The 19,639-nt window shown below is 44.5% G+C and overlaps 1 protein-coding gene and 1 long non-coding RNA gene across 2 annotated transcripts in view; one reads left to right on the top strand and one right to left on the bottom strand.

Annotated features, from left to right (window-relative positions):
• Positions 1-10,412, bottom strand: part of LOC134414871 (uncharacterized) — an 18,941-nt gene extending 8,529 nt beyond the window's left edge. The window contains exons 1-2 of the long non-coding RNA XR_010026869.1: positions 10,249-10,412; positions 2,953-3,479 (exon numbers count right to left, since the gene is read on the bottom strand). This is a non-coding gene — a long non-coding RNA (uncharacterized LOC134414871). The remainder of the gene's footprint in view (positions 1-2,952; positions 3,480-10,248) is intronic.
• On the top strand, positions 9,964-19,639 carry MSRB2 (methionine sulfoxide reductase B2). The gene is made up of 6 exons (XM_063150075.1): positions 9,964-10,224; positions 10,317-10,654; positions 11,605-11,711; positions 12,681-12,757; positions 16,693-16,840; positions 19,370-19,639. The coding sequence occupies exons 2-6, from the start codon at positions 10,372-10,374 to the stop codon at positions 19,475-19,477; spliced, it is 723 nt and encodes a 240-aa protein (XP_063006145.1). The 5' UTR covers positions 9,964-10,224; positions 10,317-10,371; the 3' UTR covers positions 19,478-19,639.

Genomic DNA, 19,639 nt, shown 5'->3' with positions numbered 1-19,639 from the left:
TTACCTCATTGCAGGATCTGTTCTGGCCACTAAGCACTCTGCATCCCTTTTTAGAGATCTGCTGTCATGCAGAAAAGAGTGCGGGATTAATAGACTACAGAAACAGAAAAGTTGAGCAAGCTCTTCAACTTAATATTTGGGAGCAGCAATTAGGCTTTTCCTTTGGGAAAAAATAGTCTGGGACTCCAGTACCCACTTCCAGAAATGTTCTTATATTTTACTGCCTAGACATGTAAATATCTACTGTAAAATGTAGAAACTGTACCCTACCTAGAACAAGATCCTCATAATTAGGTGTTCTCCTGCAAGGTGAAAAGCTGTCTTAAGCAAAGGTAAGAACTGAGACAAGGTTCATTCCTCCAGAGCTGTAACCACTAGGCAAAAACACAGAAATGGCCTCGTGGCCAGCAGCTGTGCAGAATGAAAACCAAATGAGATGTGCTCAGCTTCTTGAAAGAGGGGGCATGTAGGTGGTTATCCCAGGATAGTGATGGGGACTAGAGATCCTGATTTGAATGAGGCACCCCCAAGTCATCCTCACTGTCATGTCTGTGCTTCTGAGAGAAGCTGGCATGAAGACACTTTCCTCCTGTTCATGGGAACTGCCCAGCTTAGTATTGGCTGTGCAAAAATGATGAAGTGCCCTGCTCAGCTTCCTGCATGGTCTCTTCCAAGGCATCTGCAAGTGACACACCACACATGCACACACATACACACCCTGCTGCCCCCACTACTCATTAAAAAGAATTTTAGTTTTGATTAGGCATTGAAAAGCACAGTACTTAATATATAGCACATCTGCATATCAAGAAATCCAAATCTGGGCTGTATTAATAAAAGGTCAGGTATGATTCCTATCTGTCTGATGAATGTGAGTCAGTAAAGCAGCAGACCAAAGTGATGATGCAATGGAATTGCAACTTCCAGTAGAGGTTTAGGTATGACAGAGTCTAATGCTTTGGCCCTGCAAACCTCTGCTTTTGCTTGTCTGTGTATCTGGCACCATTGTGGCAAAGGGAGTAATTCCAGTCTCTGCAGATGATTTTTTGGCTGAGACCTGTTTCTGAGGGATGCTTCTGGTAATCATCCCACTGCAGAAGTGGACTCTGCTTCCCCCAGCAGTACAGATTGCTGGCAGCAGCAGTACCAGCTCTTCCATGCTTGTCCTCTATTGCCCTCGATCCTGAGCAGTAGGAACACTGAGGGTAGCTTACACTTGTTTTATCTTGATGCTAGCAGGGAACAACTGCAGTGTAATTTATAGATTTGGGACATTTCAAATGGTTTCTGATTACCTACTACTAAACTAGAGCATTGGCTTGATATCCCTCCCTCAAACTGTGCACTCCCGTGATTGTAGAAATTGAAATGAACTCTTCCTCCAGGAAATCTCTGTTGCTGATTAACTCTGGGTCCTGAGAAGAATCCAGAGCTCTCAGAACAAAATGTGTATTTATTTTCAGATGCAAGAGGAATTTTTTCCTGTTACTTTTCTCCCTAAACTTGTCTTCAGGGAAAAACAAGTCTTTTATTAGTAAATGTGGGCTTTGAATGGTGACATATTATTTCATCTACAACTTCTTTGCATGGATCTGCACCTCTTCTACTACATTATTCATTTCTCTGTAAATCCAGCTCATTATCGACACAGAGTGTCAGAATGGAAACTGCAGAGGCAGTAGACATTTACTGGTCAGCATGTCAACTTAGTTAACAAGAAAAGTGCACTAAAACATTTATTATTTTCATAGCTGCCTTGCTGGTTTATACAAGGGTCTTCCTCACAACAACTCTTTGACACTACCTATTTTCCTTCAGAAGACTGAAAAAAAAGAAAAAAATCCCTATATAATTAAAAGCCCAAACACATCGCAACAAAGTAGAAGAAGAAAGCATAGGAATGGACAGACAGACTCTAGCCAGGAGTCTGTCCTTGAAAGTAATCTATCTCCAACAATGGTCAGTTTAGAGAAGGTAAAAAGCATGGCTCAAATACATTTCTGCATTTCCAGAGTACTCTGCTAGGTTCAGCACTTCACAGCTGAGGGGATTTCTGTGTGTCTAGGGATTTAATAACACATTACACAGAGGTGAAAACACATAGCACAGATACACCTCTGCACTGGCACCCACTGGCACATCCAATACTCAAACCCTCTAACTCTGCAGCTGTGGCACTGAACCTCCTCTCCTCCCAGGCAGCTGTACCTCCTCCCAGACAGCACAGATGGAAACCACCAAAGGACTCTGCTCTGGCACTGGCTGTGGCCTTTGCAATACAACTGTGTAAATGGGACATGGGGCAGTTCTCCAGAACTGCTACTACAGCAGATCTTTGCAGATAAACTAACAGCTCTTTGGCCCTCTTAATGAGCTTATTATTTTTATATTATACAAACACTGTCTCTGACACTGAAAGATATCAGAAATAGTGGAATAACTTTATCTGGCCTTCCTTGTCCACTGTCACCCAGGCAGAATTTAGACTTCACCTACAGGTAAAGTATGCACAGGAATGAGTGAAACACAGCTGGAGAGACATACAGGAGAGAGACATGACCCTAACCCTAACCTATATACACCCACAAATGTGTCTCTGACCTATAAAAATGTATTTGTAGGACATGGAAGAAATAGGAGTATTGGAGATAAAATGAGATAGTAAAAGCTTTTCTTTCATGAAGAGTGAGCTTATTTGCATGGTACTGAACCAGCTGGTTCTTCCAGGTCACTGATGTTTCACTGATATGCTAAGAGACAGCATTTATGGAAACCTTGTACAAAGCAAGTTCTTACTTGAAGTTGGATAGATGTTGGGGGAAATACAGCAAGATGAGAAGAACAATTGTATCAGAGTAGGCAGCAGATCCTGTTAGTCATGCAGCCCTTTGCCCAGGCTAGGCCCCCCTACTCAAATGCTGTCCACAAGCAGCTCCCCTCTGCTGGTCCTACCTTGCAAGTGAGCAGAGCAGACCCTGTCTTCCAGCAGACCAAATGCTTGGGCTCCACGGGATCTCTTTGCTTATTTTAGAATAAGAGACAAAAAAAGCTCTTCAGCAAGAGCTGTTCACTGATGGTTTTCACTCCCTCATCCATGCTGCATAAAAGTAACAAAACTCCCCCCAGGTTCCATAGAGGGTAACATCTTTCCTTTTTGTGGTGCCAGTGTTGTGCAAGTTTGCTGTAAAAACATGGTGCCAAGTTCTTGTGAAGCAGAAACTGCTCCAAAGTCACTTCATTCTTTTGTTGCAAGAAAGGTTGAGCTAATCACCCAACCAGAGACCTCAGTTCCTGCTGCTCCCACACCTTGCAGTCTGGCTGTTCTCCATTTCTTTGTTGCTTTGTCTTACTGTTTCCAGGATACATCCTTAGATTGTTTTACTGTGTCTGATACTCATCTCTTGTGTTTTCTCATCCTGTTGTGGTTTATCATCAGCCATCAGCCCCACACAGCCTCTCATGCACTCCTTCTCCTGTAACTGCAGAGAGAGAACCAGAAAATTCAGTTTAATAGGTAAAACAAAAGCTGCACTTGCAAGCAAAGCAACCCTAGGAATTCATCACCATTTCCCATGGCCAGGCAGGTATTCAGCCATCCCCAGCCATCCCCAGGAGAACAGGGCTCCATCACATGTTAACAGTCACTCAGCAAGACAAACAGAATCACAGAATCACAGAACCAATTGGGTTGGAACAGACCTCTGAGATCTCTGAGACCAACCTTTGACCAGACACCACCAAGTCAGTCAGACCATGGTTGTAACTACCATGTCTAGTCTTTTCTAAACACCTACAGGGAGTGGGCCTCCACCAACACCATAAGGACACCACCCTGAATGTCCTTCCCCTTCCTCCTTCTCCCCCCTGTTTTATACATGGAGCATGATGCTATATGCTATAGAATAATGCCTCTGGTCACTTGGGGTCAGCATCCTGGCTCTGTCCCTCACAGGTTCTTGTGCAACCCCAGGAGAAAGGTGGAGAAAGGAGCAGGAAAGGCCTTAGTGCTGTGTAAGGGCTGCTCAGCAGTAACAAGCATCCCCATGTTATCAACAATGTCTCCAGCACAAAACCAAAACACAGCCCCACACCAGCTACTGTGAATTAAATTAACTCTATCCCATTCAAAATCAGCACACCTTTTCCTACAGATCAGCTGTTCTTCCTAGTTATAAGAAGGATTTGAACAAAAACCCCCACACCATAGCATGTTTTTAATTCCTTTTTAGTATGAGCTTCTCTGAACAAGGTGCTTTTAGTGACACAGTCTGAAAGAAGATTCCTTAAAGGCCAGGTGTCAAAAAGATTTTAAAGAGTCAAAAGGCTTTTCAAAATGTCAACTCATTAGTTTTAATTGGCATCAGGGAACATATTATGAAAGACTGGAGGTCTGCTCAGTGTCCCAAGATATAACAGATGTTGGTAATGATACCTAATTTCCAAAGTTGGAGAATTCTTTGACAAATGGGCACTCTTAAGACACAGTTTATCCATGGTAGATCATACAGAAGAATCACATGCTGTGAGTGCCAGTTTCTTTTCATTACACTGTTTCTTCTGCAGACTTCTAATGTAAGTGGGTTTAATCTGAGATTCACCTGCTATTAATGGAAGCTGCATTACCAAAGAGAGAGCTAGTGACTAAAGGCTGGCTCCTAGGTATAAATATGTGCAAAAAAAGACAGGGACTATAAGCCCAAATATTGGGCCATTCAGGTACTAAATTTCTCCAGGAACTCCCAATGACAAGACAGCATCTGGAACTGACAGGGACTTGGACTTTGCAGCACTGGGCCAAATTTAAGGTTGGGCCTAAGTAAGCTCTCTGCAGGTTCCGCAGGGCAAGAACTGTGTGGCATGTGGTACATGTCTAAAACACAAATAATGTGAAATGCAGGGTGAGCTCAGGAAGCAGGGTTCCATGTGACAGGGATCACACTGGTCCAATGCTCAGGGTGCCTTCTTCTGAGCAAAACCTCTGGTTGGAATTCTGGAGTTATTTACATAGGGATTACTCTGTAGCATTTGTTACCATGGCATAGAGGAGGGATGGGAGTCACAGAATCCTAGAATGGTTTGGGTTGGGAGGGATCCTAAAGATCATCTCATTCCAACCCCCACAGTGGGCAGGGACACCTTCCACTGGACCAAGTTGTCCCAAGCACCATCCAACCCAACCTTGAACATTTCTAGATGTGGGACATCCACAGCTTCTCAGGGGAACCTGTTCCAGTGCCTCATCCAGGGGCTGCCACTGACTCAGTGTGTTGTTGCCTCTTGCTGTGTATTTGCTGACCACAGAAATTCCGTAGTAGAGAGTAGCACAGGTTTCAGTCAGGTCAGTGCTCAGTTTTGATACTGAAACACTGCTGGACAATTAGGTGTGGTGGGGAGGTATCTTTGCTTGGCACTCAGAAATTAAAGCAATTCACTAACAAATGGGCTAGCAATACCTGGCTTATCAGAATTTTTTCTTGCTAGATGAATGGCAGTATGGTGTAGAAAGAAGAGGTCCATTTGAAACCTAGAGCCTGCTCTGATCCTTTCTACCCTCTTCCTACATAGCACATATGGACAAAAACATCTACCACAGCAGCACTGACTCAGTACACTCTGCCTTTTCAAAAGCTCCTCACTTAAGGCTCCCACATAAGCAGGTTGTTCCCGCAGATCTGGCCAAATTTTATATGACATGAAGCTGGAGAAGTTTTTGCTCAGTTCAGAGTTGCTCAGATAGGTCCTGGAAAAGAAACCCTAACTCCTGTTCCAGTGTGAGCAGGGTGTCCTGGGCCAGATTGCTACCAGGCACTTCATCTTCATGAAGTGGAAAACCAGCTCATGCCTTGAGAAGAGAATGGTAGTTTTTCCAACAAAAATAAATCTTTGGGGGCTCACCTAAGAGAGAAGGAAAGGAAGATTCATAGCTTCACTTACATGAATCCCAAATTTAAAAATACATCTAAGATGAATGAGTGGGAATAAAACTTGTTCTAGTGAGCCTCATTCCTCAGTAATTCCCATTTGCTGGGAAAAAGGCAAACTCTTATCAGGGAAGTTGCTCTAGGAAGAGAGGCATTTTCCTAATCAGAGTGTGAAGCATGCCCTACTCTTAAATAATTTATATTTTACTTTTTTATGATGCAATCATGAATTAGCTTTTTCTGTGTTTGTAATGAGAGAATAGAACAGATGGTCAGGGCTTAGTTCAGGGTGATAAATGCATTAAGATAACCAACAGAAAGTTGCTACTGTGACAGTTGCTGCCATTCAATTTTCTGTTCAGGCTTTGGGTACTGTGTGGAAGAACCAACTCAGTTCTTCACTATCTTGGGATAAGAGGGATAAGAAATCACACACAAATGTGTGGAATGTATTATTACTCTCTACATGGTTCAAGGAACTGGATGGTATGGTATAGGGGATGCACAGGGTAATGCAGGGAAATATCCTGGATTTGTTGCTTCCCAATAGCTGCCCTGGAAGATACACATACTCCACACCAGACTGCATGTCTACTTTTAGCTGAACCAATGGCTCAATTGCAGACTTGAGTTTTCTATCAAGGAGTGATTGCAAATTCCCATTCAACTTTGAATTCATGCCTTCACTTATTATGCCAGAAATTTCTCAAAGCATTTCGAGCCCCAGGATAATTTATACTGGACAGGACTGTGGAGGGCATTTGGTCTAATCCAACTCAAAACATTTGTCACAGTGGACCAAACCTCTAGGTCTCTTCCAACTGCAACTATTCTATTCTATTCTGTCCTCTTCAAATTCCACCCTTATACTCCAAAAGAAGGCTCCCACTTAAGCTAGCCCACAAATATGACCTATTACTTTCCAAAAACAAACTTTAGAACAATCAGGTATCCTTATAGCTTATGATTAGCAAAAAGAGATATTAAACCATAAAGCAAACAAAATGAGAAGCTGTGTCTTCATTATTTCTGATGATGTCTTTGACCTAAATCACATCAGGCTGCTCCATAAATTAATCTAAACAGAATGCATAGATCAGCTTCAGGGAGGTTCAGATCTGCATTCAGTCTCTGTGTGTCTCTGGAAACCAGCAGTACCCTTTTCCAAGGTACTTTGACACTTCTACTTGTAATAACTGTTGCCAAAATCCCTTTCCATCACTGGAATTCAGCACCAGAGCACTACCACAAATCTTTAGATAGGCCTTCCATGTGGAAACAGTATCTCCATATACCAGGAGCTCTTAGTTTATCACACCTGAGCAGCTAGAGGCTGGCTGTGGAGCTGTATCCAGTCTATCAGAGGAGAGAGAAGACTCTGCTGAGGAAGGATGGGGAGTTCCTGCAGTATCTGCTACAAAAGCCTTGAGGGTTTCCATGGAGGTGACAGAGCCCCCCACTGATACAAGCCACCACTGAAGGGTTCATGCCAGACCCTGCTCTTCACTCCCCGGGCTCCTGGGCACACAGCACCCCACATATGACAGGTCCGAGACAAATTGCTGCCTGGAGAGCTCCCACCTGTTCCAGTGGAACCACCCCATAGGAGGGGACACACATAGGTCTGACAAAGTGGGCTGAGGAAAACTGATTGGATACAAATGCATATAAAATAAAACCACCACAATTTCCTTCAAGCGTTTTCTTCCATACGTGGTAATGCCATGGGGCTTTATTAACAAAAGTTGTGTAAGCAGAGGTTTGAATTTGAACAGTTGTTTTGTTTTTTTTCCCACTTTTTCACCTTGTTGCTGCCTGGCTGAGTGCTCAGTATCTGCCAGCACAGGCATTGCATGATGCTCTGCTTGTCCCCACAGCCACCAGTCCAGGCAGAGCCTGAGCTGGGAAATGGCTGGAGCCTGAATAGATATTAGCAGGATAGTCTGGGCTGAGACTGCTTCCCTTTGCCTTCTGCTCTCACCTGCACATGTGCTGCTGCTGCTGCCTCAGCACTGAGCCACACTGCAGGAGGAGCTGAGGAGCCTCTCCCCATCCACATGTGTCTAATGGGACACTGTGCTTTGGATGAGTGACCCTGCCCTGGATGCAGCTTGTGTACATGCTGGACACAGGTGACATTTTAACAATAAAGCTGCTGAATTACAACTCAGGGAGAATTTACTTGGAAATTTACATAATGTAGCTAGGGGAGATTTTTAAATGCTTCCTCTTGTGCATAAGGGAGAAAAAAAAAATAGGAGGAAAATTAAGTAACAGTTTAATTGGCTTTCAGAACAGTCTATAGGGAGAAAGGCAGGCCGGATGTCTGCCTAGCTACACGGCTTGGTGTGTGCTGTAACCATGGGAGGCAACATTAGAGGCATGACAGGACAATGATTTGGTTTTTCAGCACTGAAGATCTGAAAAATGAATTACCTCCAGCTGGGGGGTTGTTTTCCACTTGAGGAAGACCTGTCATGCTGGTTTGGATGACTGCAGGTCAGACTTCTGTTGGAGGGGAAAATGGAGGATTTTCTCCTGGTCTGCCATGCACCACCTCAAATATGGATCACAGATGTTGGGATGAATGGGATCTGCCTCTTCCACCACCCCCCTCATTTTAACCAATGTGTGGCTTGTAATGAACGGAGTAACTGAGAGGATGATGAGGCTTGGGCAGATGAGCCTGATGCCTTGTGCTCCTTCTGCTCCCACTGCCCCCCAGACCCCTGCTCCAGAATCTGGGGAAAATGGTACAGCAGCAGAACTGTGTTGGTTCAGTTCCCACTGCCTCAAAACTGCTGCATTTTGGGATGGTACCAGTAAAAGAGACCTGCAAGAAAGACACTGACAGTTCATTTTTTATTTAATTTTGTCTTTAGAAAAAACACCAGTTAAATTGATGTCAATTACATGAAAACATGCAAGTTTCAGTAGTAACTACTTTCTCTCAGCCTCCTTCATTTCTCAGATAATTCAGGGAGAACTCTATTGATTACCTGTCCTCCTCAGGAGCAAACACCATCTGAGTAAGATTAAGACCAGGAATGTGAGGGAAATGCCTCTTTTCTACAGAACTGGAGACAGAGGCTGGGAGTGACACCGTCACCTGCTACCACTTTCTAGCCCCAAGCCACTTGCCAGAACTGGGGACGCATCAGACTGGGCCTCTCCTCACCAAAGGCTCCCTAACCTGTTCCACCTCCCTCCTGAACCATGGCTAAATGACTGAAATAAGATGCCATAGGGGCAAGCTAGAAGGTGTATGGAAAGATCACAGGATCATCACTTGCCAAAATGGGTGAACATGGAAAAATGCTGTCCCTCTGCCTATAGCATGGATGCTGCCTTCTGCCAGCACCAAAGTGGGGTGGCAAGGCCCTCTCCTCCCTGCCAGCAGCACTGCTCTAACAGCCTGAACTACAGTCCTGAGGACGCTCAGGCATCACACCTCCAGGGTTTTTATCCAGGTACTCTGCCTCCACTCCACCGTGTGTTATTGCACAGGACAAAGCCATAAATCAGCCGTGTGCCCTGCTCCCCCTGCAGCACGGGGGAGCCTCGCTGACATCCGTGCTGTGCTGCAGTGCTCTGTGGATCCCAGCAGAGGCAGTGATTGCAGCTGCGGTACTGATCAGATGCTGTGTTGGATGTCCTCAGCTGCCAAGGAACTCACTGTCTTAGGCATAAGGATGGTTCAATACAAACGTGTATATACAGGACTGATTACACAGGACTATTTTTTAGCTTTGGTTCTAGAATTAGGCTAGAAGAACTAGATTAAAATTAAAGTAAATTTATTATTAGCTTTGTTTATTATTAGCATCATTATTAGCTTTGTTGTCCAATGTAATCAAAACCCTTCCCCATTCTTCTGAAATTATGAACTAATTCCAAATCAGAAATTAAATTATTGGAAGAGAAGCAGACATTAAGGCTTAATCTAGAAAACTAACTTGTGTTTAGATCTACCTTTAAAGGATGGGCTGCCAAACTAACACACGTGTCCGATTACAGGTATATTTATAGGCCAAGCCAAGGCAGCTGTGACTGCAAATCACTGCAGGAAAGCGTCAGATGGCACAAAGCAGGAAAGCCTCGGCACAGCTCCTTCGCCATTTCTCGAGCAACAGCGCTGAGAGCAGTGCCTGTAACACACACCCAGGACAGCAAGAGCACTTTTGCATGCAAGTACCAGACCTGTTCTCCTTAAAAACAACCTAGAATAGCTGCAAGCAAATGTCTCAACAGGATTTTGTTGCGTTTACGGCTGCAGCGAGTGCTCATTTTTAAGCTGCTCTGGGTAAGAAGTGATTGAAACCTTTACCTGCAAATGCTGCATCGGCATTTAAGCGGGTGCTTTACTCATAGCTTTTATGAGGTCTGATTCTTTAGGTGGAACGCAGGGATTACACACGGCCGGAATCTTTCCCGGTGCCGCCTCGCCGCTATGGCGGCTCGTCCGCTCGGGAGGATGCTCGGGAGGATGCTCGGGGAGATGCCCGGGAGGATGCTCGGGAGGATGCTCGGGGAGATGCCCGGGAGGATGCTCGGGAGGATGCCCGGGAGGATGCTCGGGGAGATGCTCGGGAGGATGCTCGGGAGGATGCCCGGGAGGATGCCCGGGAGGATGCTCGGGGAGATGCCCGGGAGGATGCTCGGGAGCCGCCGCCCGCTCCTCCCGCTGCGCTCCCCGCTGCCGAGCGCCGCCCGCGCTGCGCACAGAGACACAGGTACCGCACGGGGAGAGGAGAGGAGCCCCTGCTCGCCGGCTCCTGGCCGCTTAGGCAGGGCTGCGTCAGCCTGCTGTAGGTTTTTGTCTTGAACTGGCCAGCTAAGCTCTAGGTTTTATGGTTAAACTATCACGTTCAAAATAATTTCCCCCTGCCCCCAGTCTCACTTCTACCTTGCAAGGGATGAATTCAGGTTCGTTCCTCAGGAGCTGATTGTTTATCAAGGATCCTGTTGGGAGACAGGCTGGGAGGCAGTTCCCCCCCTCAGGCTTTTTGATTCAGAGAGTATTAAACTATTTTACTCCCTGTTTTTCAGCCAGTCTATTAATTCTTTGCCAATCCCATACCACCACAAGTGTTCTTGGTGTGTACAAACTCACAGGACGTGTTGCTGGAGGTTTGCACCATGATGGGCGACTTCTGCTCTGCTGTTGTGTGTCCCTCACTTAACTGTGGCCCCATTTCTCTTGGGCTGTAGGTGATGCTTTCTTCCAGTCCTCCTTCTTAGCACCACTTTTCACTGGGGCCTGTGGGAGTTGCCAGTGTTCCACAGCCCACAGGTGAACATTACTTCTGGTTTCTAAGGGTTTCCAAGAGGTTTGCCAAACCTTTTAGTGCTATCCAAGGACAAAGAAGGAGCACTGGCAGACCAGGGGTTATCCTGAGCCAGGACAGAGGGCTGTGCTGGGAGAGTGGGTGGTACCTGGGCTCAGAGGTGCCCATTTCCTTTACAAGCATTCCCAAGTGGTTTGCTGGAGCAGCTCTCTGGATGTAGCACTCCAAATGGAAAGCAGATGCCAAGTCCTGCACGTGCCCCTGCCCATGCCCCTGAACTGCCCTCTGTGCTTTGTCCGTACCCACAGAAACTTTTGGAGAACTGAGATGATGATGGAAAGCATCAATGGAATCTAAGCTATCTAACTAAACTATCTTTCCATATCTAATTGAAGACACAGATCCCCTCACTAAACAAGCTCAAGCAGCTGCTGCTACTGACTGGAAAAAAAAATTGACTCCGGAGCAATTCTATGTGACACGAGAAAAAGGAACAGAACCGGTGAGCAGAAATGCTGATGCTGCCCAAGAGTGAGCCACCTCCTCTGCCTGCTGGGCACAGAAGACCTGCCCTGGGGAGCTCTCACCACTCCCTTTATTCAAGGACTTCCCCTGCCTTCCTGTGGATGAAAGTTAGACTCAACATACGGAACAGGGTGGATTTTGTTCTGACCCAGACTGTTTTGCAGATGAAAAACATTCTGCATTCTTTTCATATTTTATTGGATTTTTTTTCTGGGATACTTTCCTGCCAGATTAACTGTTTGTGTGGTGAGAGTAGAGGCCTGTCCAGAGGGCAGGGAGATCCTCATATATTTTTATCCTGTAGCCTCCTTTTTATGGCCATATGTAGATTAGCCGTGGAAATCTTAAACATAGCAGTCCCTTCAAGGAATGGCTTCTCCCTCAGGTGCCAGATCACCCACCCACATGTCCCCACATTTCCTCCTCCTGGGAAGGAACCCATGTAGCATTGTGGGCGGAGTGCTGGCTGTCCCTAGCCCAGAGACAGGACTTCTGCACACATGGAGCATGTACCTGTGATCTGTGCCCAAATCCATATCTGAAAAATAGGGATCCCAGTACCAGACCATGCAGGGAGGAGGAGAATCTCTTTGTAAAGCCACTTTAAAGTTGTGGCAGTCCATAGCAGAGCCCTGGCCTTTGGGATACTGCACATCTCACCAGTTTCTTGGAGGTCATGACTCCATCCTTGGTACCTGGATGATTTATGCATCTGACTGGTGTCAAAGTTTGTGGGGGTAGGGGGTAGTCTTCACTGCTTGCCCAAAGGCACCCTCCCCTTCATTTTTTCAGGCTGCTAATGTTTGTTCTTCAAAGCCCCCCTGCAAAGCCTTCTTTTTATGTTTTTTCTCCTGTTTTGAATCTGATTCCTACATGCTTCTTCCAGATGGTGAGCTTTTAAAGACCTACATTATTAACTTCTCTTTTCTCCTTCCTATTTGAAAAGCCATTCAGTGGGATCTATCTGAATAACACAGAATCAGGAATATACTGCTGTGTGTGCTGCAATGCCCCCCTCTTCAGGTAACAGCCTCTGGATTTCCCAGCATCTTTAACGTGTACTGATTGTGGCAGGAAGGGCAATGTCTTTTCATGGATGGTATGGAAAATGTTGGTCAGAAGAACAATCCCTTGGTGCCCAAGGGCTGTGTGTAAGTGTTCCAGGATGCCTGTGGTGGCACAGATCCATGGTATGCCTTTTCCTTGAGCTGATGAGGATTGCTCATGGCCAGCACACAGCTTCAGGCTGCAGTCTGCCTGTTTCTCCTGACACACTTCCTTCTAGTTGATAATAATTTTCTGGTTAAAAGGTCCTTAAGCCACAAGCTGCTGCAAAATCCACGTATTTATGAGTATCACTGTGTGTTTGCTCTGTTCTTGTGCTCCTCCATACTCATCTTCTGCCACTCGTGCTGCTGGGCTGGAGAGACCTTGGTCTGCCTTTGTCTGCTGTTGTGTTGCTCCCATTGCTGGGTCCCTCACACTGCAGTGAGACCTTCTCTCCACCCCCACCCCCTCCTTGTTCCCTAAATTAAATCCCACTATTCTTGCCTTTTTGGTTGCATCTACTTTTTGAAGCCTGGCTGTAAATGATTGCACAGTTAACCTCTGTGCTCTTTACAACACTATGTATTTTGCAACTTCATTAATGTCTAAGTAAAAGGAAATAGAGTGCCTTGGAGTAGGATGTGCAGAGAGTGCTCTGTTCTCTGTAACTGAACAAGGAAAGACAGTTTCTCTTATTTTTGGGCTAGAAAATCGTCCTTATTTATTCCCAACTGAGAATTTAATGAAATGTGGCTGATTTAAAGGATGACTCACAGATCAGAACTTCAAATGGGATGCTAAGGATCAAGAGATCTGGATAGTAAGAAAGGAGGGGGAAATGTAATGAATGTATTGAAAATAAACCTAAACTAAGCAATTAAATGAAAATTGTGTACAATTAGTTTTCCTTTGGCTAAGTGCTGAAAACTACTGTTATGCAAACATGCATTTACTTAAATGTATTATTTTCCATAGAGGTTTGCTAATGAATACTTCCAAATAAATTAATTTCTAGTGTTTGCTCAGCATCACAAAATACTCTGAAGAGAAATATAAAACCTGAAAACCTCTGGAAAATTCAGATAAATTAGAGAAAATGTAAAGTACTAAGCTATGGAAGAGTTCCTTCCATTCCTTCAGGTTTTCCTTCAATTTTGGCCCCTTTTATATTAGGCAATTGATATTGACAGGCCAACATGAGGAGAGACAAACACTGGAGGGAATTGCTTCTGTTGTTAAACTGGTAACAAAACAGCAATATAACCAAACAGCCAGGCTGCCCTTTGCACTATCCAGCTCTCAGGGAATATAAGCACTTTCCTTTGCAGCACAAGATAATGCTAAGCCTCACAGACAAAAAAAGGCCAAACTTTCTGGAAAAAAAAATCTTGTAGGAAAAAAAGAAACTATTAAATGTGAAAAATCACCTGAAAATATATTTGCCATGGAGATGTTGTGCTGTGGAGATCACAAGCAACGAGGGGGAGAAATGGTATTGGATAAGAGATTCATTCATCATATTTATTTTTTCCTAGTCCATTAAAAATGTTCTTGTGAATTTTTGTTTTTTTCAAATGCATTAGATCAATAGCTGCATGTAAACATGAAGTATTTCTTCCTTTCTTTGAAACATGTGTGTATACATTTAAATAATAATTTAGTACCTTCTGCTACCAAATATACATTTGAAAGAGTTGGAAATACATGGAACAAACCCCTAACCTTTACAGATAGCAATTTGTGGTGCTTTAATGAAATCTCAAACCTTCATCAAACCATAAACCTACAGCTGAGATTCATACAGCAAAAAGCACTTTTTAGAATTATCTGGATTCCATCCAGGACAACTGAAACAGGGATCAAAGTAAATGACATGTGCTGGAGGAATGGTGTGTTGAGGTCTAATCTAATGCATATGTTTAGGGAAAGTCCATTTATCCATAAATTAAGTGGTGAAATACTTCAAAGGACAAATATGATCTTGAACAGCAATATTTTTGGGTACTAAAATGTTTCTATTAGGGAGTCTAAGTGACATTACTCTTAATAAAACCACACAGAGACCATTTCTGTTAAGAGCTAGTTTAACAGCTCAAAAGATTGTTCCTTTAGCAGTGGAAAATATCTACAATAAACTTAAGTATTGTGAGTGGCATGTAAGGGACAGAGTCACTCAGGGTCAGATGCAAAACCCACACAGTGTTAAAGACCTTCCTTGACTCTGTGGGTTTTCAAAGAGGATCTTTGTATCTATGTGTGAATAAACAGAAGGATTCCTGTGTCAAAAAATAAAAGAGTTTTGATAAAAAGAAACAGGACAGATGTATGTCAGGGAAGCTCAGAAGTCGTGTATGGATTTGTGTCCCTCAGGTCATTCTTGGGCACTCTGTGGCTGGTAGGGACAGTGTTCCTGTGGGTTTGTGGCAGGAAAAGCAGGGAGCCTTCTTGAGCTGGAAACAAAGAGGCCTGGAGCCCTGAGGACCTTGGTGCACAAACACAGAGTCTGCAAACTGCATTTGCTTCAGAGCAGGCTGCTCCTGTGCTGTGCCCTGCTTCTCTCCAGCTTTATGGAGAGGAGGGAAGGAGAACATTTCTCATGGCTATCTGTGTGTTGATGTAAGGCACTAAGCAACAGCCCACACAAAAACTAGCCTTTGGTCATTCTGTGCTACCAAATCCTCTTTTATTTCCACAGCTGCATTACTCAGCGACAGCCCTGTACAGATTATTATAAAAATGCCGACTCATGCACTGCTCTTTGGCTTGGATTTTTAAAGCTTTTTGTCCAGTTTGTTTGCCTTATCTTTCTAAAAGGCACTGCAATTAAGATTTTCAGTTTTTTCTTTGCCATGTGAACAACCCACCAAAATATACATGATGTGTATTACATACTTTGTTTTAAATTCTGTCGTAGCTAACCTTTCAATCCCCTTGATCGAGCTGCTAGTGGTGCTGATGTCTCCATCCACCACTAGATGCCAGTAAGAGCATTGGGTTTGCAAAACTGGGAAAAAACCATGAGAAATCGTGAGGAAATGGTTGTGGTGAGTCTCCAGATCACTAATCTGAGAAGTATGTGAACCTATCTTAATTTCTTGTTCTAATTCATGCTAGGTCCCTCTTTGATGAGAGAAGGTTCATATTGCTGTCAAAACTTGCACAATTTTAAACAAAAGGGATTATCTCATTTCTGTACCAAATCCCTAAAATGTATTTTGATCATATTTGCCAACACACTCTGGGTTTTAATACACAGCTAAACAGGGCTGGTCACCCTGGATGTTAACAGGGGCACCCACAAGCTGACAGTCTGTTGTACTGTTTCTTATGGCTGCCATTATCTCTTGGGAAAAGTAGATCTTTGTGCTGTGAGGATTTGTCATTGGTTGATTGATGGTTTGAGCAAGGCTCTGTTTGATTTTCCAAACCAGCTTGATGGCTGACTGCAAGACAAAGCCTCCATCATCATCAGGCACGAGCCTGGTCTGGTGGGCCAGCGCAGCCTTTGTCTACTCTTCATTTCTTCTTGCAAACTCTCTTCTCTGGGACTGCTGGATTGAGCCAGGCTTCAAACTGCAGCTCTGTAGGTGTAATTCAGCTAAACACTACAGCACAATGTTAGTATAGCGCAGTTGTCAGGAAAAAACTCCTTTTCTAAACTTTATAAATAACAACTTGACATTGAAATAGAAACAGTGAGACAAATTCTCCTGTTGTGAGCTGATTGAGAATTCCCTTTGGAAGAGAGCTTCCAGCACAGTTTGATGCCAATGAGAAAACTTCTACTGGGCCAAATATCAATATTGGTACAACACAGGAATGAGGGAAGAAACCAGTGTTCTTTAATAGAAGCAGACTCTTTTGTAACATCTCTGCTATTAACTAGCAAGAAGATCTGGTTTCCACTACAGCTCAGAGAAGAAGTACAATTCTGGCACTGGATGGCCATCTTTTTCTGAGGCTTATGGTACTTGTGGCAGAGATGAAAGTAACACCAATATTGTGAGACGGCCAGACAACTCCCTGGGGTTAAGAAGAACTGAAGTTGTCTGCAAACAGGTATGTTTATTTTGGAGATGATACACAAAGACAAAAAACTTAGCAGACAAGTTTTCTTTGTGCCCATGAATCTACCTAAATGAATCTACCTAAATACAACAGTGAGAATTACAGTATCACTGGAGCCATTCTTTCCAAGTCTGAGCTGAAGAAAAGTATGTGACTGGGGAAAGCAATTGTGTATGTATAGCCAAAGGCTGGAGCTCACAGAGAAAATGTACTCAAGGTGTGCTGCAAGGTGTGACAAGAGATGGTAGAAGAGACTGAGATAGGGTCCATGCATTTGGCCCATCATAGGGACAGTTCTTCCTCCTTCAGCCTTACTAAATATTTGCTGTAGATGTTCTTAAAATATTCAGAGATTGAGACACTAGCCCTTGAAACCATTTGCAGCCATTGCTATTTGTCCTGCAGGGTGGTAGCTGTGCTCTGCATCTCCACAGCTATTTTCTGTGTATTCTCTTGTTTCACAAAAGGTACCCTTCTCTTTTTTCTAGCTATTTTGACTCCCTCAGTCATTTTCCCTCCTCTTAGTCATCTCTTTTCTAGACTAGAAAGTTCCAGCTCCTTCAGCTGCTCCTTTTTATGCAGTGCTTTTCAGTGTGCTCGCCATTCTGTTGCTCTGTTCTGCATCCTTCCCAATTGACCCTTTTCCTTCTTGTAGTAGAGTGCAAGGTTGGACGCAGCTGGGCCCAGCCTGCAGCAGGGTTAGAGACTGTTCAGGTGTGTTAGAAATTATGTTCCTGTCCTTACACCTTTACCTTTCCACAGACCATATTACACAGACACTGATTTATTTTGCAACCTGCTGTAATATCCAGGTTCTTTTTCTAAGCAACTGCCACCTTTAACCATTTCTTCCCAAGCCTGAATCTTTTTTTTTACTTATGTTAAAGTATAAAAGTATGCAATTGAATTTAATTAATTGCATCTTGGATTTGGGGTTTTTTTTTTATGTCTCTGTGTGTCTGTTTTTGTAAACTGTTAAGATTGTTAATACTTCCTTCAGTGTGCTTGCAGCAGGCTTAGGTACCTCTGCAAATGTAACCAGAATTTGCTGCAGCCCTTTATCTTGGAAGTGTTCACATTTGCAGCCATATGCAGCAAGCACCTTCAAGAACCCCAGCTGAAGACATTCCAATTTTATAATGTCACTGATAGCTATACTGTGTCTAATATTTTCATGTCAGTAATTTGAGAGGGGAATCCTCAGTTGATCTGTGAGAATGACCTACAGTGACTTATTAACTTGAAATTCTCATGACATATTGAGATGTTTAGATCCTCTCATTTATTTCCTATACTTTCTGGTAATAATATCTTTTGAATGTCTCTTCTGGGATCTGCTTGTTTGGGGGCAGATACTTGCCCACTGACAAAATGTGACTCCTTGTCACTCCCCAGGACTCTCCCACTCACACAACTCCACAGTGATTTAATCATGGAAGTTTCTTAATTCAGGATAGCACAGTAATAATAATGTTGGTCCATAATTCCAATGATAATAATGCAATGACAATGGTTTCTGGTCACCAGCAGTGCTGCCCAGGGCTCAGTGCTGGCACAGCTCTGCTCAATGTCTCCAGCAATGATCCACGTGAGGGGATCCAGGGCACCCTCAGGCCCTGCAGACACACTGAGCTGGCTGGGAGTGTTGAGCTGCTGGAGGGCAGCAAGGCTCTGCAGGGGGATCTGCACAGGCTGCACTGATGGGCAGAGCCCAGAGCTCTGAGGCCCAACAAGGCCAAGGGCCTGGGCCTGCTCCTGCCCCTGCCTCACAGCAACCCCTGCAGCTCCAGCCTGGGCAGAGTGGCTGCAAAGATGCCTGGAGGGAAAGGTGCTGGGGGTGCTGCTCAACAGCAGCTGAACATGAGCCACAGAGTGCCCAGGTGGCCAAGAGGCCAATGGCATCCTGGCCTGGCTCAGCAATGGAGTGGCAGCAGGGCCAGGGCAGAGATCATCCATCCCCTGCACTTGGCACTGGTGAGGCCACACCTTGAGTTCTGTGTTCAGCTTTGGGTCCCTCAGTTCAGGAAGGACATTGAGGTGCTGGGGAGAGGCCAGGGAAGGGCAATGGAGCTGGGGAAGGGTCTGGAGCACAACTTTGATGAGGAGAAGCTGAGGGAGCTGGGGATGCTTAGCCTGGAGAAAGGGAGGCTCAGGGGAGACCTCATTACTCTCAACAACTGCCTGAAAGGAGGGTGCAGCCAGGTGAGGGTTGGGCTCTTCTCCCAGGCAATGGAGACAGGACAAGAGGACATGGCCTCAGGCTGTACCAGGGAGCTTCAGGCTGGACATCAGTGGGAATTTTTTCGTGAAAAATGTTGTTAAGCATTGGAATTGACTGCTGAGGGAGGTGGTGGAGTCACCATGCCTGGAGGTGTTCAAGAAACCACTGGACATGGCAATGAATGCCATGGTGGTGATCAGTCAAAGATGGGCTCTGTGAATAAGAGGTCTTTCCCAACCTAAATGACTCTGTCATTTTGCAGCAATACGATAATAAAATGGTAATTATTTCTGTTGCAGTGTGATGCCCATCTAGGCCATGTGTTTGATGATGGACCCACACCTTCTGGGCAGAGGTTCTGTATCAACAGCATTTCATTGAACTTCAAACCGAGCTCTGGTCAGTGAGAGGTGGCTCTCTCTGGCTTCCAGAACATTCTTTCTCTGCTCCTACAGCATGCTTGTGGAAAACTCTCATTTAATATATAACTCAAATTTTAGTATTTATGCTGTAGTAGCTTTGTTTCCCAGCTGTTATCATTGTTGATAAAATACATATTTTTGTTTTAA

The sequence above is a fragment of the Melospiza melodia genome, chromosome 1 (assembly GCF_035770615.1).
Source record: "Melospiza melodia melodia isolate bMelMel2 chromosome 1, bMelMel2.pri, whole genome shotgun sequence".
In the NCBI taxonomy this organism is placed as follows: domain Eukaryota; kingdom Metazoa; phylum Chordata; class Aves; order Passeriformes; family Passerellidae; genus Melospiza; species Melospiza melodia.
This window is presented reverse-complemented; position numbering and strand designations above follow the sequence as displayed.